This window comes from Harpia harpyja, chromosome 12 (genome assembly GCF_026419915.1).
Source record: "Harpia harpyja isolate bHarHar1 chromosome 12, bHarHar1 primary haplotype, whole genome shotgun sequence".
NCBI classification, from domain to species: Eukaryota; Metazoa; Chordata; class Aves; order Accipitriformes; family Accipitridae; genus Harpia; species Harpia harpyja.
The window spans coordinates 9384977-9405056 of record NC_068951.1 but is presented as its reverse complement, the minus strand read 5'-3'; the positions used below and the strand labels follow the sequence as shown (position 1 = coordinate 9405056).

Below are 20080 nucleotides of genomic sequence, written 5' to 3'. Positions count from 1 at the left end.
GCTATCTGGATTCCTGATCCTGGAAAGAGTAAGGATCTACTAAAAACATCAGTCTCTAGCATACCAGACTTATGTAATGATCAGCATCTTGAATAAAACTGAACACTCATATGTGTGCTTTAGAGTATGTGCTGGGTTTTATTGCATCTTAAAGTTCCATCAAGGCCTTTAAAGGCTGATATTTACTTTCAAGACTATTTACTTTCAGGCATAGGTGATCCAGCAGGAGACTTCTTAGATGCAAGTAGACCTCCTTATGTCTCCTCCTTAAGGAAGTCACTTGAAGGCTTTGTCTCTGATGTCCAGTTATTGTCTGCTAGAGACAACTATTTAAAAGCTGTGCTGATGACCTGAAAAGTACATCTTGTAACCGTACTTGACCATTTCTACTGGTATTGGATAAGAATCTTTATGGAGTCAACACTGAAACTACTCACGTATAAACCTTGTAAATAGTTTGTAAAGTGGAGTGGAACAAGTCTTATTTAAGTGCCACATTGCTTGAGTAAGTAGTTCTGTAGTACGAGGATACAAATATTAGGAATACAAATATTAGAAGTACAATTCCTGAAAAAACTATCTTTGTTTAGCTGAAGAACTACCTCTGTTTAGCTGAATGTATAGGAAAGCAAGTAAATGGGCCAGACCTTCAAAGGCAATGTATGCTGATGCTACTTGACTTGCTTTAGGTGCTTGTCATTGCTGAAAGTGATGTAACTGTTAGCCAAACTGGCTTAAGACCTGTCTATTCAGAGTATATGGGTGAATATCTGGATTGTTAGTAAACACTACCTAATAAAGTATTACAGAGTAGACAAATAAAATATTCATCCAGAAGACATTAAAGTAGCTTCCTGAAATTCAGTGACTGTCACAAGAATAGATAGGGCATCTCAAATTCTGCCTCTAAGGGATAATGTTTCAGAAGCATTAGTCAAGGGCTATATAAAGTAGTAGGAGCCTGCTGGAGACAAAAAAACTTCACTGCCTCATTGTGCTTCTCCTTCCAGGTTAGGCATGGCTGTGATTCAACCTGTTGGGGGTCAGGACCAAGTGGCTGCTTACAAACTCTTCTTCATAGAGCTATTGATGAAAACAGTGAACAAATAGCATGCTTTCTTATTCGCAGGTCAGACCCCCTTCTAAAATACAAACCTTCTAATGTGCATGTACATATTTTCCTAGCATAAATTAATTGAATGCTATTTTGAGCCAGTAACAGGTATGTGCTTCATTAGACTTTTGGTGGGTGGATGGCACTTACGGAAGTCTGACTAATCTTAAAGACACATTGTGTTATCTATATTACCATCAAGTTCTTGATGACAAGAGTCAAACTAAAACCAGGAATTTGTGCTTTTGTAGAAAGTGTCAGCAGTTGTAAAATTTTTTCTGACCCTTGTTTGGAACAGATTAAATCTGGATTAAACATAATAAATGGACTGTATGGTATTTGTTTTAGTGGTTGTGATGTGAATAGTCCCAGAAAGCCAGGCCCGAATGGAGAAGGAGAAGAGGAAGCTCATGATGGACAGACACCCCTACACTTGGCAGCCTGCTGGGGACTAGAAGAGGTGATCCAGTGCCTTTTGGAGTTTGGTGCCAATGTCAATGCTCAGGTATGTAGAGAAATTCTGCACAGCTTCTTTGAAGCTGATTCTTTGCCTATAACACAGTGAAAACAAACTTTCCTCTCAGCTGTGTATTTTACTTCATAAAAAGAACATCCTTCTATTATGGCTGAGCCAATGTGATGACTGGCTGCAGTTCTACTTTCTTTCCTGTCCCTTTTTACCAGATCTAGTGCTTATCTGCCCATATGATGACTTAACTCAGGAAGCTATACTGAAGGAAAATAATGATACAGAAAACTTCTTGCAGTGTTAGTTTTCTGATGTAATGATTGGAATTCAACTGTTCTGTCCCTAGTGTGAATTAAAGGCAGGAGCAGGGCTGTATTCTGCTGCAATTGATCATTAGATCAGCTATAGCGTGAAGCTCCAGAATACTCTATTTTGTTAGTATGTTTGGGAAGTGTCTTCTGTTAGAGTAATCTGAGGTGATGTAAGTATGAATTACACTTTATTTTTTTATTACATCGTAATCCTTAAACAGAAGCTTGACAAATAGCAACAGAAGAAGTTAATGTATTACACTTCTAGGCCCTGATGCTATTGAAAATGACATCAAAATGAATGACACAACACATAGTCACAAAGCAGCCATGACTAAACTGCTGCTTGATACAGACAAATGATTGAACACCTTATTTGAATTTGCTAGACTTAAGTTTGAATGCTCATCTCTGCCCCCAAAATACCTGATTAAATGGGAAACGTTACTCTGAGCTACTTAAATGGCTGTATAGCACAGGATTGAGGTCAACCTATTTGGAGAAACAAATACCAATTTGTTTTACTTACACTGTGGATTTGAGCTCCCACTGCAACTGTTTGGTGTCCCAGCCAAAGGCAGCTGGGTATGTCACAACTAAACTAATAAGCTTCCTCAACCCTTCAGAATTAGGAAAGGACTTGTGTGTTACTGAATCTTCATATAACAAACTTCTGCTTTCCTTCTAGGATGCAGAAGGAAGAACTCCAATCCATGTTGCCATTAGCAACCAACATAATGTTATCATTCAGCTTATGATTTCACATCCAGATATTAAGCTAAATGTACGTGACAGGCAAGGAATGACTCCCTTTGCATGTGCTATGACGTATAAAAATAACAAAGCGGCTGAAGCAATTCTGAAGAGGGAACCAGGAGCTGCTGAACAGGTAAGCTGGGAGTATTCAAAGCATGCTGGTCGTCTTAGTGCACTAGTTTGTGGTAACAGGTGTTCCACAAGCAAATTCTGCTTTGTCCTTTTATGGCTTTACATGGAATGACATTTGCCAGATGCCAGTTTTCTGTAGCAAGATTTATTGGGAAACTGTAGGTGTGTACACCTACTCGCTATGTGAGAGTAAGAACATCAAGGGTTAGTGTCTCATCAAACCTTATCTCATCTTGTCAGTACTAAATTGAGGAACAGGCATATATGTATATAAGGAGAAAGTCCTAGCTCTACTCTTGTCTTGTGCTGGACTAGTACAAAAATAATCTATTTAGCTCTCCTAAAGCTATCCAAAACAGAGACCCTGACCTAAAATAAGTGAATAATACATGTAATGCTGCACTGCTGAACTATAAAACCTCCAACTGTATCTTCAGGCTTCTGGTGTGACACTTCAGGCAGCTGTTCAGGAGTTTCTTCCTACCCTATGTAAGTTTAATTACTAGTAAAGTATTTGAGTGCTTAGTGAGCTCTTGTAATATATCTAAAACATGGTTACAAATACAGCCAGTTCTAAATATGCTTTAACATCAGCTTTAAGGCAAAGATGAACAGCAACATGCACTTGGCATTAAGCCAAAAAATGAATACACTTTGCATCAGTGTGGCAGGATTGCATGTTGCTTTTTTCTCTGGTGTTAACTGCCAGATTGACTCAAGTTTGTCTCATTTAATCAAGTTTATCATTGACTGCTGCTCTGTACTTACTACAACAGTTGCTAACCTTTTGTCTGTCATAATACTCTCCAGTGTGTGGTCAAGAAATGACAAGGTTATTTATAAGGTAGAAATAAAGTAGTCTAAAGCAGACTAGAGTGAGCAGTTGCAGCTGATAATTTCTCAGTTCAGTTATTTGATAGTCACATTTATCAAATAAGTCTCTAATGTCAAGCAGTGAAAGAAACAAGATTCTACAATTCACCTCAAGTAGAGGGAGCAAGTATCTCTTAGTGAAACTACATCCTACTACATAACTTGCTGTTCTACAGAAATAATGGACTTCATTTCACGTGCCCTTTCTGCCACAGGTTGATAATAAGGGTCGGAATTTCCTACATGTAGCTGTTCAGAACTCTGACATTGAGAGTGTGCTGTTCCTGATAAGCGTACAGGCTAATGTAAACTCTCGGGTCCAGGATGCCTCCAAACTAACACCTCTCCATCTGGCTGTACAAGCTGGCTCAGAGATCATTGTGCGTAATCTGGTACGTACTGGAGAGTAATTTTTCCTCTACTTAAAAATGCACATTCTGCCTTAATGCATATTGTCTCTAGGCTGGAGAAGTTAGCTGAAGGTGACACCATTCTTTCTGAAACAGAACTCAGACTTGCATAAAGTTCCCTTAGCTTGTACTGCTAGCTGAGCTGCATCAGTAGCCTTTGCATGAGAATGTTTGATTTGCAGCAACTACTAGGTAGTGTGGCTCACTTTAAAGGAGGAACCTTATCTTGCACTTTCTACAGATTTGAACATGAACACAAGTTGCAGCAGCTCACTAATGATAGCATTTTATATGTACTGGAGGCCTAGAAATATCTCTGTACAGTGGAGTTGTGTGCTTCATTCACAGAAATAAAACTGTGGGCTAATAGCCCTGAAAAAATTTTTGAACATACTCCTTTTTGCATTTTGACAGCTGCTTGCAGGTGCCCAGGTGAATGAACTGACTAAGCATCGTCAGACTGCTCTTCACTTAGCAGCCCAGCAAGATTTGCCCACCATTTGCTCAGTCCTTCTGGAGAATGGAGTAGACTTTGCAGCTGTAGATGAAAATGGAAATAATGGTAAACTTCTGCAGTTATACAAGTAGATGTAAACACTTCAGTAGGTCTGTTAATGGTATCTCCTAGTGGTAGAAATAGCCCACTGAATGGGCTCACTCTTCAAAGGTGAAAAAGAATGAAGTCCACGAAATCAAAGCTGGTGGAAAGAGTTTTGGAGAAGGAAGGTGGGGGAAGTGGAAGGGGAGTGCTTAATTTTATCAAGCTGTAATTATTGCCGACACTAACTACTTCAGATTCTTGAAGCTTCTCTTTTACTTTTCAGCTCTTCATCTGGCAGTGATGCATGGCCGTCTAAACAATATCCGGGTCCTTCTCACAGAATGCAATGTAGATGCAGAAGCGTTTAATATTAGGTAATTATTATAGTCTTAACAGACTAGAAGAACAACAATCTATTTTAAAATATGTGCTAGTATGACTAAATAAAAAAACGCCACAGATTTAGCTTGGATTATAGTATTTCCACGCTAATTTTACAGTGAAGTGTGCAGAGCATGCTGTGACTAAATTGTGTGGAAATTATGTATACCAAGAAAAGGAAGTTAAAGTAGGCAGTTGTGTGTGATGTATTGAGTTACTTAGGTGTGGCATTGTTTAAGTCTGAACCAAACTTGAAAACAAGGAGAGTTGGATGAGTAACTGTAGTATCAAGCAGACTTTGATCAGCATAAAAACCTCTTTTCCCCAGAGGCCAGTCACCAATGCATGTTTTGGGACAATATGGGAAAGATAACGCAGCAGCGATCTGTGACCTTTTCTTGGAGTGTATGCCAGAGTACCCTCTAGACAAACCTGATGCTGAAGGAAACACAGGTAGGTGAGATTCAATAGCTATTAAACTTGAAAGTCAATCAAGTCACATTAAAGGTATGTCACTTTTAAAGCTGGAATAATTGGCAGTAGTATGTTAAATACAGTAAGATGCAAACATTAGATGGAAACTTAAAAGAACTAAAGATCCTACTCTGGACTGAGTGTAACACAAGACCTACTACTATGTTAGCAGGGAAGTGTCTGGCTTTTATTTTTCAGTGCTCCTGTTGGCTTACATGAAGGGAAATGCTAACTTGTGTCGTGCAATAGTGAGGGCTGGGGCTCGTCTTGGAGTTAACAATAATCAAGGAGTCAATATCTTCAACTACCAAGTTGCTACAAAACAGCTTCTCTTTAGACTGCTAGGTAAGTACTACTTGCTACAGTTGGACAGTGTTTTTACCTTGTGCTTCTGAGATACTTCAGTGGAGGAAACAACTCTGGACATCTAACTTAGATGACAATAATTCTAGAGGGGCTGAACTTCTCAATATTCTACTACTTTAAATGGGGGGTAAAAATACTAACTTTTCTCATGATCAACTGAAAAGTTGCACAATGCAGACCTGTCAAACTTAAAATATTACTTTTTCTGGAAGGATAGACATGGAGACTCCTGGCTGGTGTCGTAGTCTAATGTAGCTTAAAACCTAGATACTGCTCTTTAATGTGTGCTGTATAGTCACTGTGGATAATGTGATGTTGATGAAAGCAAGTATACATTGTGTACAAACAAGTCTGCAGCTACTGCAAGAGTAGTTAAATCAATTATACTGGATGCAACCTAAAACTGGAAAAAGCCTCCTTGATGTTACAGCGTACTCAAGACGTGTCTGAGCCCATTTTGCCTTTACATTTTTGCCTCTTAACAGATATGCTGACAAAAGAACCTCCCTGGTGTGATGGCTCCAACTGCTATGAATGCACTGCCAAATTTGGAGTCACGACAAGGAAGCATCACTGGTAATATGACACATCTTGCTGTGCTTACAGGGAAACTGATTCCTCTTCCAAATGTAGCTAGGCTTGTTCCTTCTGGTGGTTTAGGAAACCTCCATGTTAATGTAGGTGTATAACCAGTAATCCAGCTGAAATGTTCCTCCCTGTCCTAGACCAGTAACTTGTGGCCTGACTAAAATCATATCTTAAGCAGTTTGTGCACTTCATATTCTGTTTTGTTGGAAATGAGAAATCATGTCAAAGTTCCAGTAGTGAAACAAATGATTTAGATGCCTGCTTTCAGTAGTGGGGCTGACTGGCTCTGAAACGGGTGGCAGATTCAGGCAGCCACTGCCAGCTTAGGTTAGGGGTGCTGTTTGTAATGTGGAAATAACTGATGATGCTGACATGAGCTGCTCTTGTGTGGATAGGAGTTGCCTTTCACTAGTCTGAACTTTTACAAAATATGCTGGGTTAGATGGATGTTAAGCTAGACTTTTCTCTTGGCCCACTGTTCCAGAGAAACTATACATGCATCAGTTGAAGTAGTACTAGGTGATTGACTAGTATAGAAGCAGCATGTGGTTTTTGACATTAGTATTCAATTATTACATGAGAGATATCAGAAGATACAAGAATACAAGATAAAAGAAAAATGTAGCATTTCAATTGCTACTGTACCTTTTTAGTGATACTGTCATTGATAAAGACTATCAGACAGTAAAACCCTGGTGTTCAGTATGAGTGAATTCACTTTTCTCCCACCCCTCTTCTATTAACAGCCGACACTGTGGACGCCTGCTTTGCCATAAGTGCTCAACAAAGGAGATTCCTATCATAAAATTTGATTTGAACAAGCCAGTTCGAGTTTGCAACATCTGCTTTGATGTCCTGACTCTGGGAGGAGTTTCCTAGTATGCTGTGGAAGTAAAGGGATACCCAGTCAGTGCTCCTGACAGCAGCTTACAAGCCCTCTGGATAGGGAAGAGGAGGCCTATACATGTCTTCTGCAATAGACTGAACTAATTAAGGACCCTGTTATGATATATTCTGGTATAAATGACTTTGACTGTAAATGTATTGGGCTGTGATAGACTTCACTAGGAATTTGAGTGGATCGTTGAAACCAAGTGACAAAAGAATTTAGACCCTCTTCTAGTTGCAGTGGGGTATGGAAGCTAAAATTTTAGGCTGATGTTTGAATCGACATAAAACAGGTCTGTCCTTGACATGGTGCTTTGCACTGAGCAACTCTATTAAGTCCTGTGGCTTTCAGGCTGCTTGGTAGAGATGGCATTAAGTTTCAGGGTAACCAGGTATCTTTCTTTGCTTTGTCTTAAAAGATAAATGTTCCCTTTCTTTAGAGAAGACTTCATGTGAAGCTAGACTGAGCTGTTGCAACCATGGTTCATTTCAAGAAACTGTTCAAAAAATGGGGGTAGTTCCAAGCATAGCTCAAGAATTGTGGCCTTATAACAGAAAGCTTTACAACATCTGATGCAAAGCAGTCAGAATTGCAGATCCACATCTTGATACCTCCTCAGTAAATGTCTCATTAGCTTTAGCATGTTCAAGAGAAGTGCAAGATTGTTTTAGCCAGTAAATACTCTTGCTCATACCTGCTAGAGCTGTTAAAGTCTACTTTGTTGCACTTTTATATTTACCTTGCTAGTCCTTCCAATTCATGAAACTTGTATAAATGAACATAAGTGTGCTGAAAGGCCTAAGCATATGCTAAATGGAGAAACACTAAAACTGGCTAAGGAGTCTAACTTGCAATACAGCAATAAATGCTGAAGTGCATTATGAATCCCATGAGGGAGAGTAGCACTTTCCTTTGGTTTAAAGACCCTGGTGAACTGCTGCAGGAGAGTCAGTAACCCTCCCAGTGTAGAATGTGCTGCACCTCTAGACATTAAATTTGGGTCCATTTTCAGCAGGATTGCTGGTGAGTGGGAGTATATTTGGAGGCTTCCTATTAACATTAAGACTCTGGCCTTGAAGGAAGGATTCTGAACTGGCAATGTGGCGCCAGGCATTTGGATTAAGCTGCAGTATTTTAATCTAGGCTGGTTGTGCTCTCTTAAACATGCTGAATCTGTAAAAATCCAATACCACATTGTCTAGGTAAACAGGAAAGTACTTTGCTGATAGACAAGGTTATGATTTTGTGGGCAAAGGCTTCAGTCAGAAAAAATGTGTACTTAAGCAAAACTACATGCCATGTTAAGGCTGTTTTCATCCCAAGAGATGAACCTAGTTTAGAGTCAACTCAGCATTCCTCATCTCTATTCCATAAGCATTTATTTAATGACTGTTATCTCCAATGTACAATATGGACAAGTTGGTGACACATTGCCCTGTTTGGAATAGTGACTTGTCAGTCTTGGGGTAAGATGAGATGATAAACCAGACTGCTGCTTTTATGGGAGACTTGAGGGTTTTCTCAAACTTGTACAAGAAAAGGATGGGAGAGGGTGTAGTCGCTGACATTTGCATGATGAATTTCACATCAAGTCTCACTTGATCTGCACTTTGATCTTCCAGTATGCATATATTATAACTGGAATCTCCCCTCTTAACACTAGAGAAGAATAATGGATGATAAATTTGCCTCACTGTTTAATGTCTGCTGCTGTCATGTTCCAACAGAATGCCCTGGGTAACACAACTGATCTCTAAAACAGTCACTAATACAAATGGTGCATCTCTAGCATAACACTCTAGGTGAATGAGGTGGAAAATAATGGTGTCTGAAGCATTTAACTGCAAGCTACAGTTTGGGTTTTTTGAGTGAAATAGATGATGGAAAACACTGTACTTCTAGTCCATTGCTTTCTGATGTTTCAGAGTTATCACTTGTTGCAAGTCTTTAGCAGTGAAAGATAATGATGGAGAGAAAGTGCATTTGGTGAAAGAAGTCTTGACTATAGTGTATCCCATGATAACATGTTGACTTCCTTCTTTGTTTAGAGCTGCAGTGCTGTGGAGTGGTAAGTGTGTGCTCAAAATACTGAGAGAGAGTGGTAGAAGAGTGTTCTTCCAAGATCACAGCCTACAGACTTCAACTTAATTGGAAAAGGGCACAATTTGTAATTGCTGAAGTATTTAAAACATCACTTTTTCAGTGACTTCTCTGATGGAAGGGGCAAAGGAACAGGGAGCTCAGTTCTAACAGAATAAGCAACCTTTTAAATAGTGAAAAATGTACATCTTGTGAAAATTCAGCTTAACTGAATGGCAACTTTAAGGCTGGCTAGTTGCTCTTTTTAAAAGTAGAATATTAATTAACTGCCTGAAACTCGGAAAGGTCTGGGAAACCATATGTAATGCTCCTAGTTTGCTTTTTACAGCGAATACTGTACCAGCTTTCTCACTGAAGTCTGAAAGGAAAGTTAAGGTTATTGATAAACTAATGTACAGCCTGAAGTGTTCATTAAATTTAAAGCAACTAAATTCAGCGAATTTGATCATTTTAAAGTGCCTTTGAGATAGTTTCCTTCCAGCCAACTCTAAATAGCTTTCTGCCAGAGTTAAAGGGGAAAAGCTCACAACTTGAACCAAAACCCAAGTTAGTTCTCTTCTAGTTCAACTAAAGAGGCTGACTCCACCAAACTGGTGGAGCTCAATCCTTCATGCACTCTGCCTAGTATTGGTCTGAACTCTCAGACCTCTGAGGTTTTGGAGGAGTTTTGCTGGCAATGCTCCACAGCAGGGTACAAATGTGAGTGGAGGCACTTGGTAATGTAGTAGTGGTCAACACATTTCTAACTCCATAAACAACTGCTCTTCCTTTTTGTAGCATACTACAGTTGTGACCAAAAACCCCACCCCTCTTACCCCTGCTGTCTTTAAGTGGTATCTATGAACTTGAGACTCAAGTCTGCCAAGCATTGAACAAAAGGGTAAATGGAAAACAAACTTCGGTCCCTGGGAAGTGATGCTGTCAAACCAGGCTTCAGGCACTTCAAGGGGGCTGCATGGGAAGTCTGTGGTGGTTCATACTGTAGCTTTTTGTTCCAAGACTGGATTCCTTTTGATAGCAGTCATCCAGCACTCTTATACAAGCACAAAATGTGGTCTGGCTTAAGTTTTGTGTGTCTGAAAAAGGTGTAGTCACTGTTTCACACCACTAAGTGGAGTGAGAATGTTAGTGTTGAAGATACTAACAGAGCATAGCAAGTTGCTGGCTGAAAGCTGACAGATGCCTTAATGACTTCCTGTGCTGGAGACCAATGGCTTGTACAACTTCTCACATAGTGCTTATAAATTAACATATACAATATGGGAGGCCAAGGCTTGATATTTTTTTTTGTGTGTGTAGATCAAATGTTAATAGGCAAGTCCTCTTTTTCCTGTAAACAGCAGAGTTGGGTACTGCAGCAAACTGATCTCTAGAAAAACGTATGAGTGACAAAAATAACTCTGAACCTTCTAATACCCTCTGTGAAATAGAAAAGGAAGTCTTTGAACAATGGCATTTTATCTGCAATGTTTGTCTGGAGTCATTGTAAAAATGTATTTTTCCAATATGCATTACTTTGTTGTGTAATGATTCTACTTGTAATAAAATGCATAACTAGATAATGCATCATGAGGTGGAAACCTTGTTAAGAAAGTATCTTCTCCTGTGGACATAGCTGCCCCTCTGCAAGCTATCCTTTACAAGCCACAAGGAAAACTAGGGATATAACATTCAACTGAGCATGACAACTTTGTTCTTTGTTCTGAAATTATTCCAGGTATTCATTTTAATGTTGTGGAACTGCTACAACTGTTCTTTTGGCTGATAAGGTCTGGTGTTCTAGCTTATACCATATAGTCATCTTGAATGCCTTATACTAGACTTATCTATAATCAGTCTTACGAAACAATCTGAACTTCCTACAGGCCAGAGCTGGTTCAGAGAGTATGTGAGTTCTTGGCTCAGATCCATTTAAATGGACAAGCTGAGCTGAGTTGACACAAAGTAACAAACTATTAGTGCATTCAGTTGTATGGTGGTGGGCAGCTTAGCCTCCTGGAAGAGCATAGAACTGCTGCAGCTTTACTTCAGGAAAAGGAAAGCTTCAATGCAATAGCAAACCCAACCAAAACATCTTGGTGAGATTGTGATGCATTAGTCTTTTATTAATAAAACTTACTGAAGTACACATGCATGGTGAGCTTTATTAGAGCACTGCCTGGTGTTGAGTCGACCCCTGTATAACTATCACAGTTTTCTTCCCACCCTTTTCTACTATGGGAGAATCTTATCTTGTTTCTACTATAATTTAAAACCTCAGCTAATCTTGGAGCAGTTCAGGTCAGTGAGGGAGTCTCCTTGTTTGCTTTAATAGATGACTTATTCCTAGTGCAAGACAAACTTTTCCCCTCCCAGTGTTTCTAAACACTAAACTGAGGAATAAGCTGTGAATTGGTTTTCAACCAATTTTAACTTAAAGCAACACCATCCCATCTTGCCTTCCTGCAGCAGCTTACTTGATTTTTTGTGTAGCTTTCAAGCTCAAAACCATCCTCTCAGCTTTTCAGCACTACTTGCTTAGTGCTGAAGCATTACAGTGAGATGAAACTTGCTTAGAAGTTACATAGCTGATATACTTCCAGTAGGCCTCTAACTTGTGACATTGACTTGCCCTTACAAACTACTTTTTACAGTATTTAATAATCTAGAATTTGCTGCAACTTTTAAATATCTTGAAAATAGCTGTTTAATGTGAGCTCTTGTTAAAGATGTGTCCAAAAGCAAATGACATGCTGATACTTAAAATGTCCACCAAATTATGGAGATAATGAAGCACTGCTTTGCAGCTCTTTCCTGCAGATTTTACACAGCTTTTATCTTTAGAATTGTTATGTGAAATGAGCAGCCTACTCCAAGCCTGAAGATGGCACAAGCCCAGGGCTGAGTTTCCGTTCTAAGAGTGTGACTGGGGACTTGAAGACTGTCTGAGGGTTCTGCTGCTGCTCAGTTACACAGACAACTTCCACTGCTGACTGGTAAAAGCTGGCACATCTGCCTAGAAGTGCCCTGGAGGACTTCTCTTCAAGATTATGGTGGAAAAGAAACACAGCAGAACCAGGTTAAAAAACAAACCAAACACAAACCCCCAAATGTTTATTACAACAACCATGTATACATTTAAGTTGCTGTATGGCTCACATCCATGGCAGCTGTAGCCTCATCTAAACAACATAGGTGAAAAGTACTGTAATATGTCCTACTGGCACTGTAATGAAGTGATAACTTGTTCTAAAGCAATGCTGCCAGGCCTCCTGTAATCTGACTAGTTATTAACGACTTACTTAGATTTGTGGGACTTTCTTGAGAGGTGGTAGTAGCTCAAAACTAATGAGTTTATAAATGACTCCCAGCTGTTTATAAATAGGTGGCAGCTACCTTAAGGAAAAGAACTGAACACAGCTCCGCACAGATCTGTGCCACTGCTGGACTCTGTGTAATGTGGGTGTCTCTTTCAGGGCTGCAGCTACACCAGAAACCAATTTTAACAGTAGATTCTCTGAAAAACACCAACTGCTTCCCTGCAGCCTGGGGTTTGTAGCACCTAGGCCCTATGCAGGTATTCCCTTGTCCTTTTCAGCCCCACATAGAAATGGTAAAAACCCACCCTGTGCTGCTGGGAGCCACTCCTATTACTGAATTTTGCCAGCTGTGATAAAATATGTACGGACTTTAAGGGAGCTGGGCCTTGTGAGGATACATCCAGCCTCAGGTTATAGTCTGATGGACATGTACTACATGGGAGGAGGTCATATACCAGAATGGAAATAGGAGGCAGATTACAGCAGGATGGTCATGTTGCCACATAGCTTTTGTTATTACTTATTTAAAAATACAACTTCCTGATCCAAGTAGTTTGAGAGTACTGAATCACAGGACCAGGATGGTGAGGTTAATATAAAACAACAATCCTCATAGGTGGCTTCCAATATCTTCTTTGCACAGTATCTAATACAAACACTAGAAGAGGAAATACAGCTATCACCTTTGCCTTCTGTACTCCAAGAATTTGATAAAGCTTGTATGTAACTAAACCGCACAGGTTCCTAGATACTATGTACCTTAATTGTAGGAGAAATTCAGGCTCTCCCTGCTACCTTTAAACTGTTCAGAGTAAATCAGGTGACCGGGAAGGAGCATTAGTACTACAGTGCAGTAGGCAAAGTTCTAGTGACTGGAGGACTGTGCATAAACTGAGGTCAGTGATGCTGCAGCAGTTCTTGTGGTCACTACCTCGCTGCCTTAAAACACAACACATTGCACCCGCCACTGTGCACACAACCATCTATTTCCTGACTGCGCAAGAAATTGGTTTTTAAATATAATTCAGGCTGTGCATCTTAAAGTTTGTTGCCAGATGTAAAAATACCATAGAAATATAACACTAAGAAAGAAAGTATCCCGCTGCTGATTTTTTAGCTGCTAACTTGGCTAAAGTGTTTCCTCCTTCTCTCATCTCCATCTCTGCACATTAAAAAAAGAGTCACAAATAACATGAAATTATTATTACTTCGTTTGTGCAGACGGAAGGGAATGAAGCTGGAGCTGCCCATCCAAAGTGCAACGTTTCATTGTAGGACTCTACACCCGCCTTGGATCCAGCACTTGGAGTCACACCTTTAGGACACACTGCTCTGCCAGCGGATGGCAGCCGTCGTATTCCTCCAGCTGAGGATTATCCAGATCACCTCTGCCACTATGCTCGGTGGAGTCCAGCTCACCCCATGGGGGACCAGTAGTCCTCACGCAGACACAGTGGCTCCCCCTGGAACCAGGTCGGTATAGCTTCCGGGGGACTCCAGCCCAGTCTCTGTTCACTCCCCCACTAAGAATGGAAAATTAAAATAAATTACGATTCAAACCTGTGAAAATATTTCCAGTGAATTGAGAATCATTAGATAAAAACCAAGACAATCTGGGGGAGTTAAAACTAACAATACACTCACTGGGGTAGACTTTGCTCCCAACAGCCAACATCCCACAGCTTTCTGATACCTTTTTACTGGCTGTGCTTCAGAAACCTGTGGCCTGAACCTGGTTTCATCAGTGCTGCTACATGCTCTCGCCCTTCTGGGAGAAACCAACTTCTGCTTTCCGTATTTCTATTGCTGGAAACGGAATCATAGCCTTATGTAGCACAGCGTGTCTAATGGCAAAATGCCTTTTTTGGGGGGTAGCTAATTGCTCACAGATAACCACATGCTGCCTTCTGTGCAGTGACCGAACACAGTGATTTTGAGAACTAGAGCAGAAGAAAAAAAAAAAAAAAGTCTCAATTACTTCCACAAATACTTCATAGGGTCTCTATGGGCCAAATCCTGCCTGTTCCCCTAACTACTGCATCTTTTAAGCCTGTAAACTCTTACAAGCGACTGCCACACAACACCCAGTCCCAAGGCTGTACCCAAGCTCGTTCACACATATAAGCGGATTCCCCAAGGTATTCAGTGCTACTGGTGAACCGAAATGAAGACTAAGCATCTTCAATGTGGTCTGTGAAATTATTTCATCTTAAAACAAAATAGTCCCTAAACTGAGAGAGCAATACAACTAAATAGGCCAAGTAGGAAATGACTGTTCAAAGCTCAACCTCATTTTTATGTGGTTTTAAGTAAAAACTGTTGCAGCAGTAGCCCATGAGACAGGCCATGAAACTGTCTGAAAAACACTAGCTAATCTTTGCATTCCTGCTAGGTGAGAAAACCTGCTCAAATGCAGCAGATGACAGTCTATATGGGATTTCCGTCCTGTTTTTCAAAGAACAGGAGGATCACCTGCACATGTGGCAAATTCTGAAACCTGATTTTGATTCCAGTGTGACAGAGGAGTTTTTGCCTCAGAAATAAAATTCCTAAAAGTATCAGTGATCACTTTATTTTCCTTTTACCCACTCACCAGGTCAGTGAGCAGAGCTCCACTCTGCTACCTCACACTGGAGAACATTTTTGCTAGCCCAACCTACACCTCTGTGCAACTCCAGACTAGGTGGAGGCTATCAGCGGTTGCTGGACTGGCAGAAAAAATCTAGTGACTCCAAGTCAGTCACACAGCAGCAGCAGCTCAACCTGGCACAGGGAGAACAGCACCGCTGCTCCTTGCAGGTTGGCTCTGCCTCTGTCAGAAAGCACAGCCTGAGGAATGCAGACCAGGTAAGGGACCATGCCTGGCATATTCCAGCCAAGCCAGCACCCAGCACATTAAGACCAACCTATGCCCTCCTGCAGAGAAGTCAGCAGACCTCACCTACAGACTACGGAGTGTGGTGGCTGCAGGAGCCGGGACATCTTCCTACGCCACTCCTGCTAGGAGAGGCAATGACAAAGCTCAGGGCATCCAAAAAAGGGCAGAAATGTTCTGTTCCAAAGGGTCCAAGCATGATGGCAAGAAGGCGGAGGTTTACCTCTGTCTGGAGCACCAGAATCGGCTGCCCTTAGCAGAGCTCCATTCAGAGTTGCAGGGTGGAAACTGCTGCTTCCTCTGCTCGCTTTCTGCTTGGAACTTCACAGCTTCCTCAATCGCAGCCTCAGCCTGCCTTAAGGCTTCTGTCGATGCCCCATTTTCATCATAGAATCTGCCCACCAGCTTCCCTGGGAGAGAAGATCAATTAAGACCACAGCGTTTCCAGGCAACAAAAATGAACAGTTCTGTTTTTTGGGTTGTGGTTTGGTTTTTTTTTTTAATTTGTTATTTAAAGACAAAAAAAGGTGGATCTCGCCACGGCCTACTTTTAAAACCGAACTGAGCTTACATCCTTTCCATTCTTGGATCACACAGCACTTTACCCGTATTAATAAAACCAAGCAGGACAAGCTTGGGCACAGACTCATCAAAGATGAGAAAGTCAATGCCACTTTCAGCTGCAGACCCCAGAAGTCTTTCCCACCCATGCACCTCATTCCCCAAAATAGTTTCCCTGCACCGCTGCTCCTACAGTCTCCCAAGTCCTGCTAATTTCAGTACTCGCAGCGTTGGCTCCGCGCCTTGTGCTCAGCAGAGATGAATAAAAGCAGGGCAGAGAGCTGCAGTCGACAGCCCAGGGCAGGAAAACTGTTAAGCTTCGCCTCAGAGGAAAGAGGACCTCAAACGAGGTCTGATTTAGCAGCAGCTCCAGCTGGTCACTCACAGGTTTCAGTACGCTGGTCTCCAGCAGCCGCCCGCAGCACGGCTGGAAGACCCTCACCAAGGTGGACATGGCGTAGGCGAAACCTGGCGATACGCAGCGCCGCGTGCCCCGACCTTCCATCGCCGCGCTGCAGGCCTACCCTCGCCCGCCCGCTCTCCTCCGCCGCCCCTTTCTGCCTTGCGTGTGGTCACCCCGGCCAGAACCACCTACCCACGGGATGGTAGTTGTCGCCGTAGAAGGAGAGCCAGCTCCGGATGGCGAGCATCTCGCCCGGCGACAGCGCCGACACGTCGTCCACCAGCCCTGCCGGGGTGAAGTCGCCGGTGGCAAACGCTCTGGTGGCATCTCTGCCTGCGGGGCAGGCAGGCAGTGAGCCCCGGCCAGGCGGTGAGCCCCGGCCAGGCACTGCCAGCCTCCCCCCGAGCCCCCTGACAGGCCGCAGCGAGGCCCAAACCCCCCGACCCCCACCCCGCCAGCGGTACCTGCGAGGCCGCTGTAGGCGCCGCCGGGGCCGTAGTGCCTGCGGCCGCGCTCCACGTCGAAGACGCGGCCCAGCACGGCGAGGTAGAGGCCGGGCTCGCCCGCCGCCCCGCGGTACCGGGCCAGCTCGGCGGCGCCCAGCAAGCGGCCACGGGGAGGCAGTAGCCAGGCGCGGGGATCGAACCCGCGTCCCAGCAGGCAGGCGGCCCCCAAGCACAGCAGCGCCGCCGCCGCCGCCGCGCCCCGCCGCATGGGGCCGCGCTGCCCCGCCGGGCGGGTCACGTGTCCGCCCGCCGCGACGGCGCCCGCCCGCTTCGCGACGCTTTCCTCGCCGCACAGCAGCGTGGCGGCGGCTGACGCGCGGGACGACCCTTCCCGGCGGCGCCCCTTTACGGCGGGTGTCGCGCGGCGCGGCCGCAACCCTGCCTTTCCGGGGCGGGGCTTTGCGGCGCCGGGCGTCGCTTGGCGGCAGTGTGGCGCGGCCGCCGCCGCCGGCCGGGAGCTGACAGGTGCGGCGGGCCGGGAAGTTGCTGACTAAGCCGGGCCGGGCGGAGCCGGGGCGGCGGCGGCCGGAGGAGCGGGGAAGCGGCAGCGGCGGCAGCGGCGGCGGCGCCTCCGAGGGGCTCATGGGGACGGCGGCGAGCCACAGCAGCGAGGAGGAGGAGGAGGGCGCCGAGGAAGGCATGGAGGGGGCGGCCGCCGCGCCTCAGCCCGGCGCCGCCTTCCCGCCGGGCTCCGCCGCCAGCCCGGCGCCGCCGTTGCCGCCGGCCGAGGTGCTGCTGGACCAGGCCCGGCTGCGGGAGGCCACGGCGCGGCTGCGGGAGGCGGCTCTGCCCGAGTCGCTGGTGTCGCGACACCACAGCACGCTGGTGCGCTGGCTGGAGGAGCGCCTCAGCCGCGGCGACGAGGCCGTCAGCCTGGAGCAGTTCTGCGAGGTGCTGGAGAGCGTCTCCCGCCTGGCAGCCGGCTCCCGCGGCGAGAGCGAGGAGGTGAGGGGGCGGCCGGCGGCGTCAGGCCTCGGCCTGGGGAGGCCGGGGGGGGCGGTGCGGCGGAGTACCGGCAGAAGAAGGAGCTGCCTCCCGAAGGAGCTGCCCGCCCGGGCGGGGTGGGGACGGGACGGGACGAGGAGCGGAATCAGCGGGAAGGGAGGCGGCGGGAGCCCCTGGCGGCTGCTGCTGCTGCTGGAGATAGGTCTCCCGGAGCCGGGGGGGGGGGGGTGGGGTGGTCTTCCCGGGCCTGAGCAGAGTGGGCCCGCTGGCACCGGCTCCGTGGCGCGGGGTCCGAGCAGCGTGGCCGTGGAGAGGCCGGTCACCCCTTCCCGGTAACGGGGCAAGGCCGGAGCAGAGGGCTCTGCAGCACGGTTAAAAAAAGTGGCTGCCGCTACTGATAGGCAGGCTGTCGACTTATAGATATCAGTTGTTTGGTTTTTTAATTCGTGCCTGTTTTCAGTGATGGTGCTCAGCAGCCGCTCGTGGACGAGATGGTTATTTACAAGAGTATTTCTGCTGTTGCTACTGCTAGTGCAGCTGGGGGTAGCACAGGTAGGAAACTCCATACCAGCAATTCCTCTGAGATACTTCTTAATGCTATCAACAAGTCAAAGTCTACCAGGCTTAATTTTATTGTTGCTTTTCAAAATCAGCAGTGAAATTGTCAAGTATCTCATTGGTATCCCACTACTTACTGTAAAGTAAGAGTTTTGGAAAACTTGTAAGGAAGTAGTGTAACAGAGTTCTCCCTCCACAGATGGAAGGTCTTAAGGAAAGGTTTTAATGGTAGAAGAGAGTGCAGTTTGCTTCCTGCTGTGGGGAGGGATATGGAGAACTTAACATCTAGAACACTTAAGCTGTAGCTTTACTCTCTAGCTGGCATTTAAAATGCAGTAGAATACCCTGCTGGGAGTTTCGCACTCGGTTGAGAAAGTGGTCGTGTCTGAGTTTCTTAGTGCATGCAGTTCCTGAGTCTCACCAGTGACTTCCTTCTGTCTTTGTATTGCTCCTGACTAGTAGAATAACTCGGTCAGCTGTTAAATCACACACGTGCTCCTTGAAATCAGTGCTGATATACTAACAAGACTACTGGAAACCAGGAAGAGATTAGTTTTGTTGTACAGATAGGTATGTTTATACCAGACTGTTTTGAAGTAACTTGCTAAAATGCTGCCTCCATTTCCAGTTCCTTTACAAGAGCCAATAAAGAACACTTCTTCATTAGTCACGATGGTAGGAGTGAAATTAGTACATCGGCGTTCTCTCTGTTAATACAAACAACTGAGCTTTGCGGGCTGCAGAAATACTTTGAGGATTGTCTGTGTTGCACATCCTCCTCTGCATGAAGAGTATAGTTTGTTTGGTTTTTTTTTTTTCCTGCTCTTGAGCCGGGGGAAAAAACTTGTCGAAGGATTTATCATGGTACGGATATGTGGTCACATCTAGCCTATCCTGTGAAGTTGGGATGTTGGCAGTTGTGTGGAAAACCTTGATGTCATTGTTTCTATAACTGGCACTAGCCCATGGGCTATAGTATTTTAGATTTCCAGAATGTATTTTGCACTGATGAGAAGTTAGTTTGTGGATGGCAGGTCAGTAGGTTTCACTTCTTAATGTTTATGGAATCCTGTCTGGCATAGGCTGTTTTGAGCTGCCCGTTAAGTTTTTCTGTTCTCAGTGTGGTGCTTGTAAACACATACTTTGAAGGTTTTATGGGCAAAGTGAACCTCTGTTTAAATGTAAAATGTATTTTCTAGATAAACTGAACCTCTGAATCCTTTTTTATTCATTAGCGCTTCAGCAGCTATCATGTAGTGTATCCAACTTCCACTTGAAACATTAATGCTGCAGCTCTACTGAGAGTGAAGGATGAAATACAGAGTTTTCCTAAGTCACACTTCAGATATTCTGTCACACTGTCCAACTCCCGAGCTGTCTGTGAGATGAAGGAGTGATTTTTCCATGTGCTGGGTTTCCTAGTGATCACCTTAGCCAGGTGATCATCATTTCCCAGGAAAGATGTTTCTTTTATGTTTCTTTACATTCAGGTTTGAACTGGGGAGGAAGTGTGTGGACTTAATGCTTTT

The 20080-nt window shown here is 44.2% G+C and overlaps 3 protein-coding genes across 6 annotated transcripts in view; 2 read left to right on the top strand and 1 right to left on the bottom strand.

Moving 5' to 3' along the window:
- Window positions 1-11532, top strand: part of ANKFY1 (ankyrin repeat and FYVE domain containing 1) — a 35653-nt gene extending 24121 nt beyond the window's left edge. For both annotated transcript variants that reach the window (XM_052802904.1, XM_052802905.1), the window contains 10 exons: window positions 1011-1129; window positions 1463-1619; window positions 2583-2783; window positions 3871-4047; window positions 4480-4627; window positions 4890-4980; window positions 5316-5440; window positions 5660-5806; window positions 6313-6403; window positions 7162-11532. In XM_052802904.1, the coding sequence (XP_052658864.1) occupies window positions 1011-1129; window positions 1463-1619; window positions 2583-2783; window positions 3871-4047; window positions 4480-4627; window positions 4890-4980; window positions 5316-5440; window positions 5660-5806; window positions 6313-6403; window positions 7162-7294 (1389 nt within the window). In that variant the 3' untranslated portion in view covers window positions 7295-11532. The remainder of the gene's footprint in view (window positions 1-1010; window positions 1130-1462; window positions 1620-2582; window positions 2784-3870; window positions 4048-4479; window positions 4628-4889; window positions 4981-5315; window positions 5441-5659; window positions 5807-6312; window positions 6404-7161) is intronic.
- Window positions 11533-12463: 931 nt separating this feature from the next.
- On the bottom strand, window positions 12464-17310 carry LOC128148747 (neuferricin). The gene is made up of 4 exons (XM_052802906.1): window positions 17007-17310; window positions 16735-16875; window positions 15802-15988; window positions 12464-14226 (listed from the first exon to the last, which is right to left on the bottom strand). Exons 1-4 carry the CDS (start codon window positions 17254-17256, stop codon window positions 14013-14015), a joined length of 792 nt encoding a protein of 263 aa, XP_052658866.1. The 5' UTR covers window positions 17257-17310; the 3' UTR covers window positions 12464-14012.
- Window positions 17311-17614: 304 nt separating this feature from the next.
- ZZEF1 (zinc finger ZZ-type and EF-hand domain containing 1) overlaps window positions 17615-20080 on the top strand; it is a 60429-nt gene continuing 57963 nt past the window's right edge. The window contains exon 1 of one of the 3 annotated variants that reach the window (XM_052803008.1): window positions 17615-17993. In XM_052803008.1, coding sequence (XP_052658968.1) covers window positions 17631-17993 — 363 coding nt within the window. In that variant the 5' untranslated portion in view covers window positions 17615-17630. Of the gene's footprint in view, window positions 17994-18436; window positions 18546-20080 lie in introns of those variants that run through there. The other 2 variants (XM_052803009.1, XM_052803010.1) reach the window with 2 other exon arrangements.

What these genes read in the sequence shown, in the direction of transcription:
- LOC128148747 (XM_052802906.1), bottom strand. Translation starts at nt 17,256, where the DNA reads ATGCGGCGGGGCGCGGCGGCGGCGGCGGCGCTGCTGTGCTTGGGGGCC. An exon ending in CGCCTACAGCGGCCTCGCAG is followed by an intron (nt 16,876 to 17,006) that starts GTACCGCTGGCG and finishes CCTGCCCCGCAG; the next exon opens with GCAGAGATGCCACCAGAGCG. An exon ending in CGACAACTACCATCCCGTGG is followed by an intron (nt 15,989 to 16,734) that starts GTAGGTGGTTCT and finishes CTTCTCTCCCAG; the next exon opens with GGAAGCTGGTGGGCAGATTC.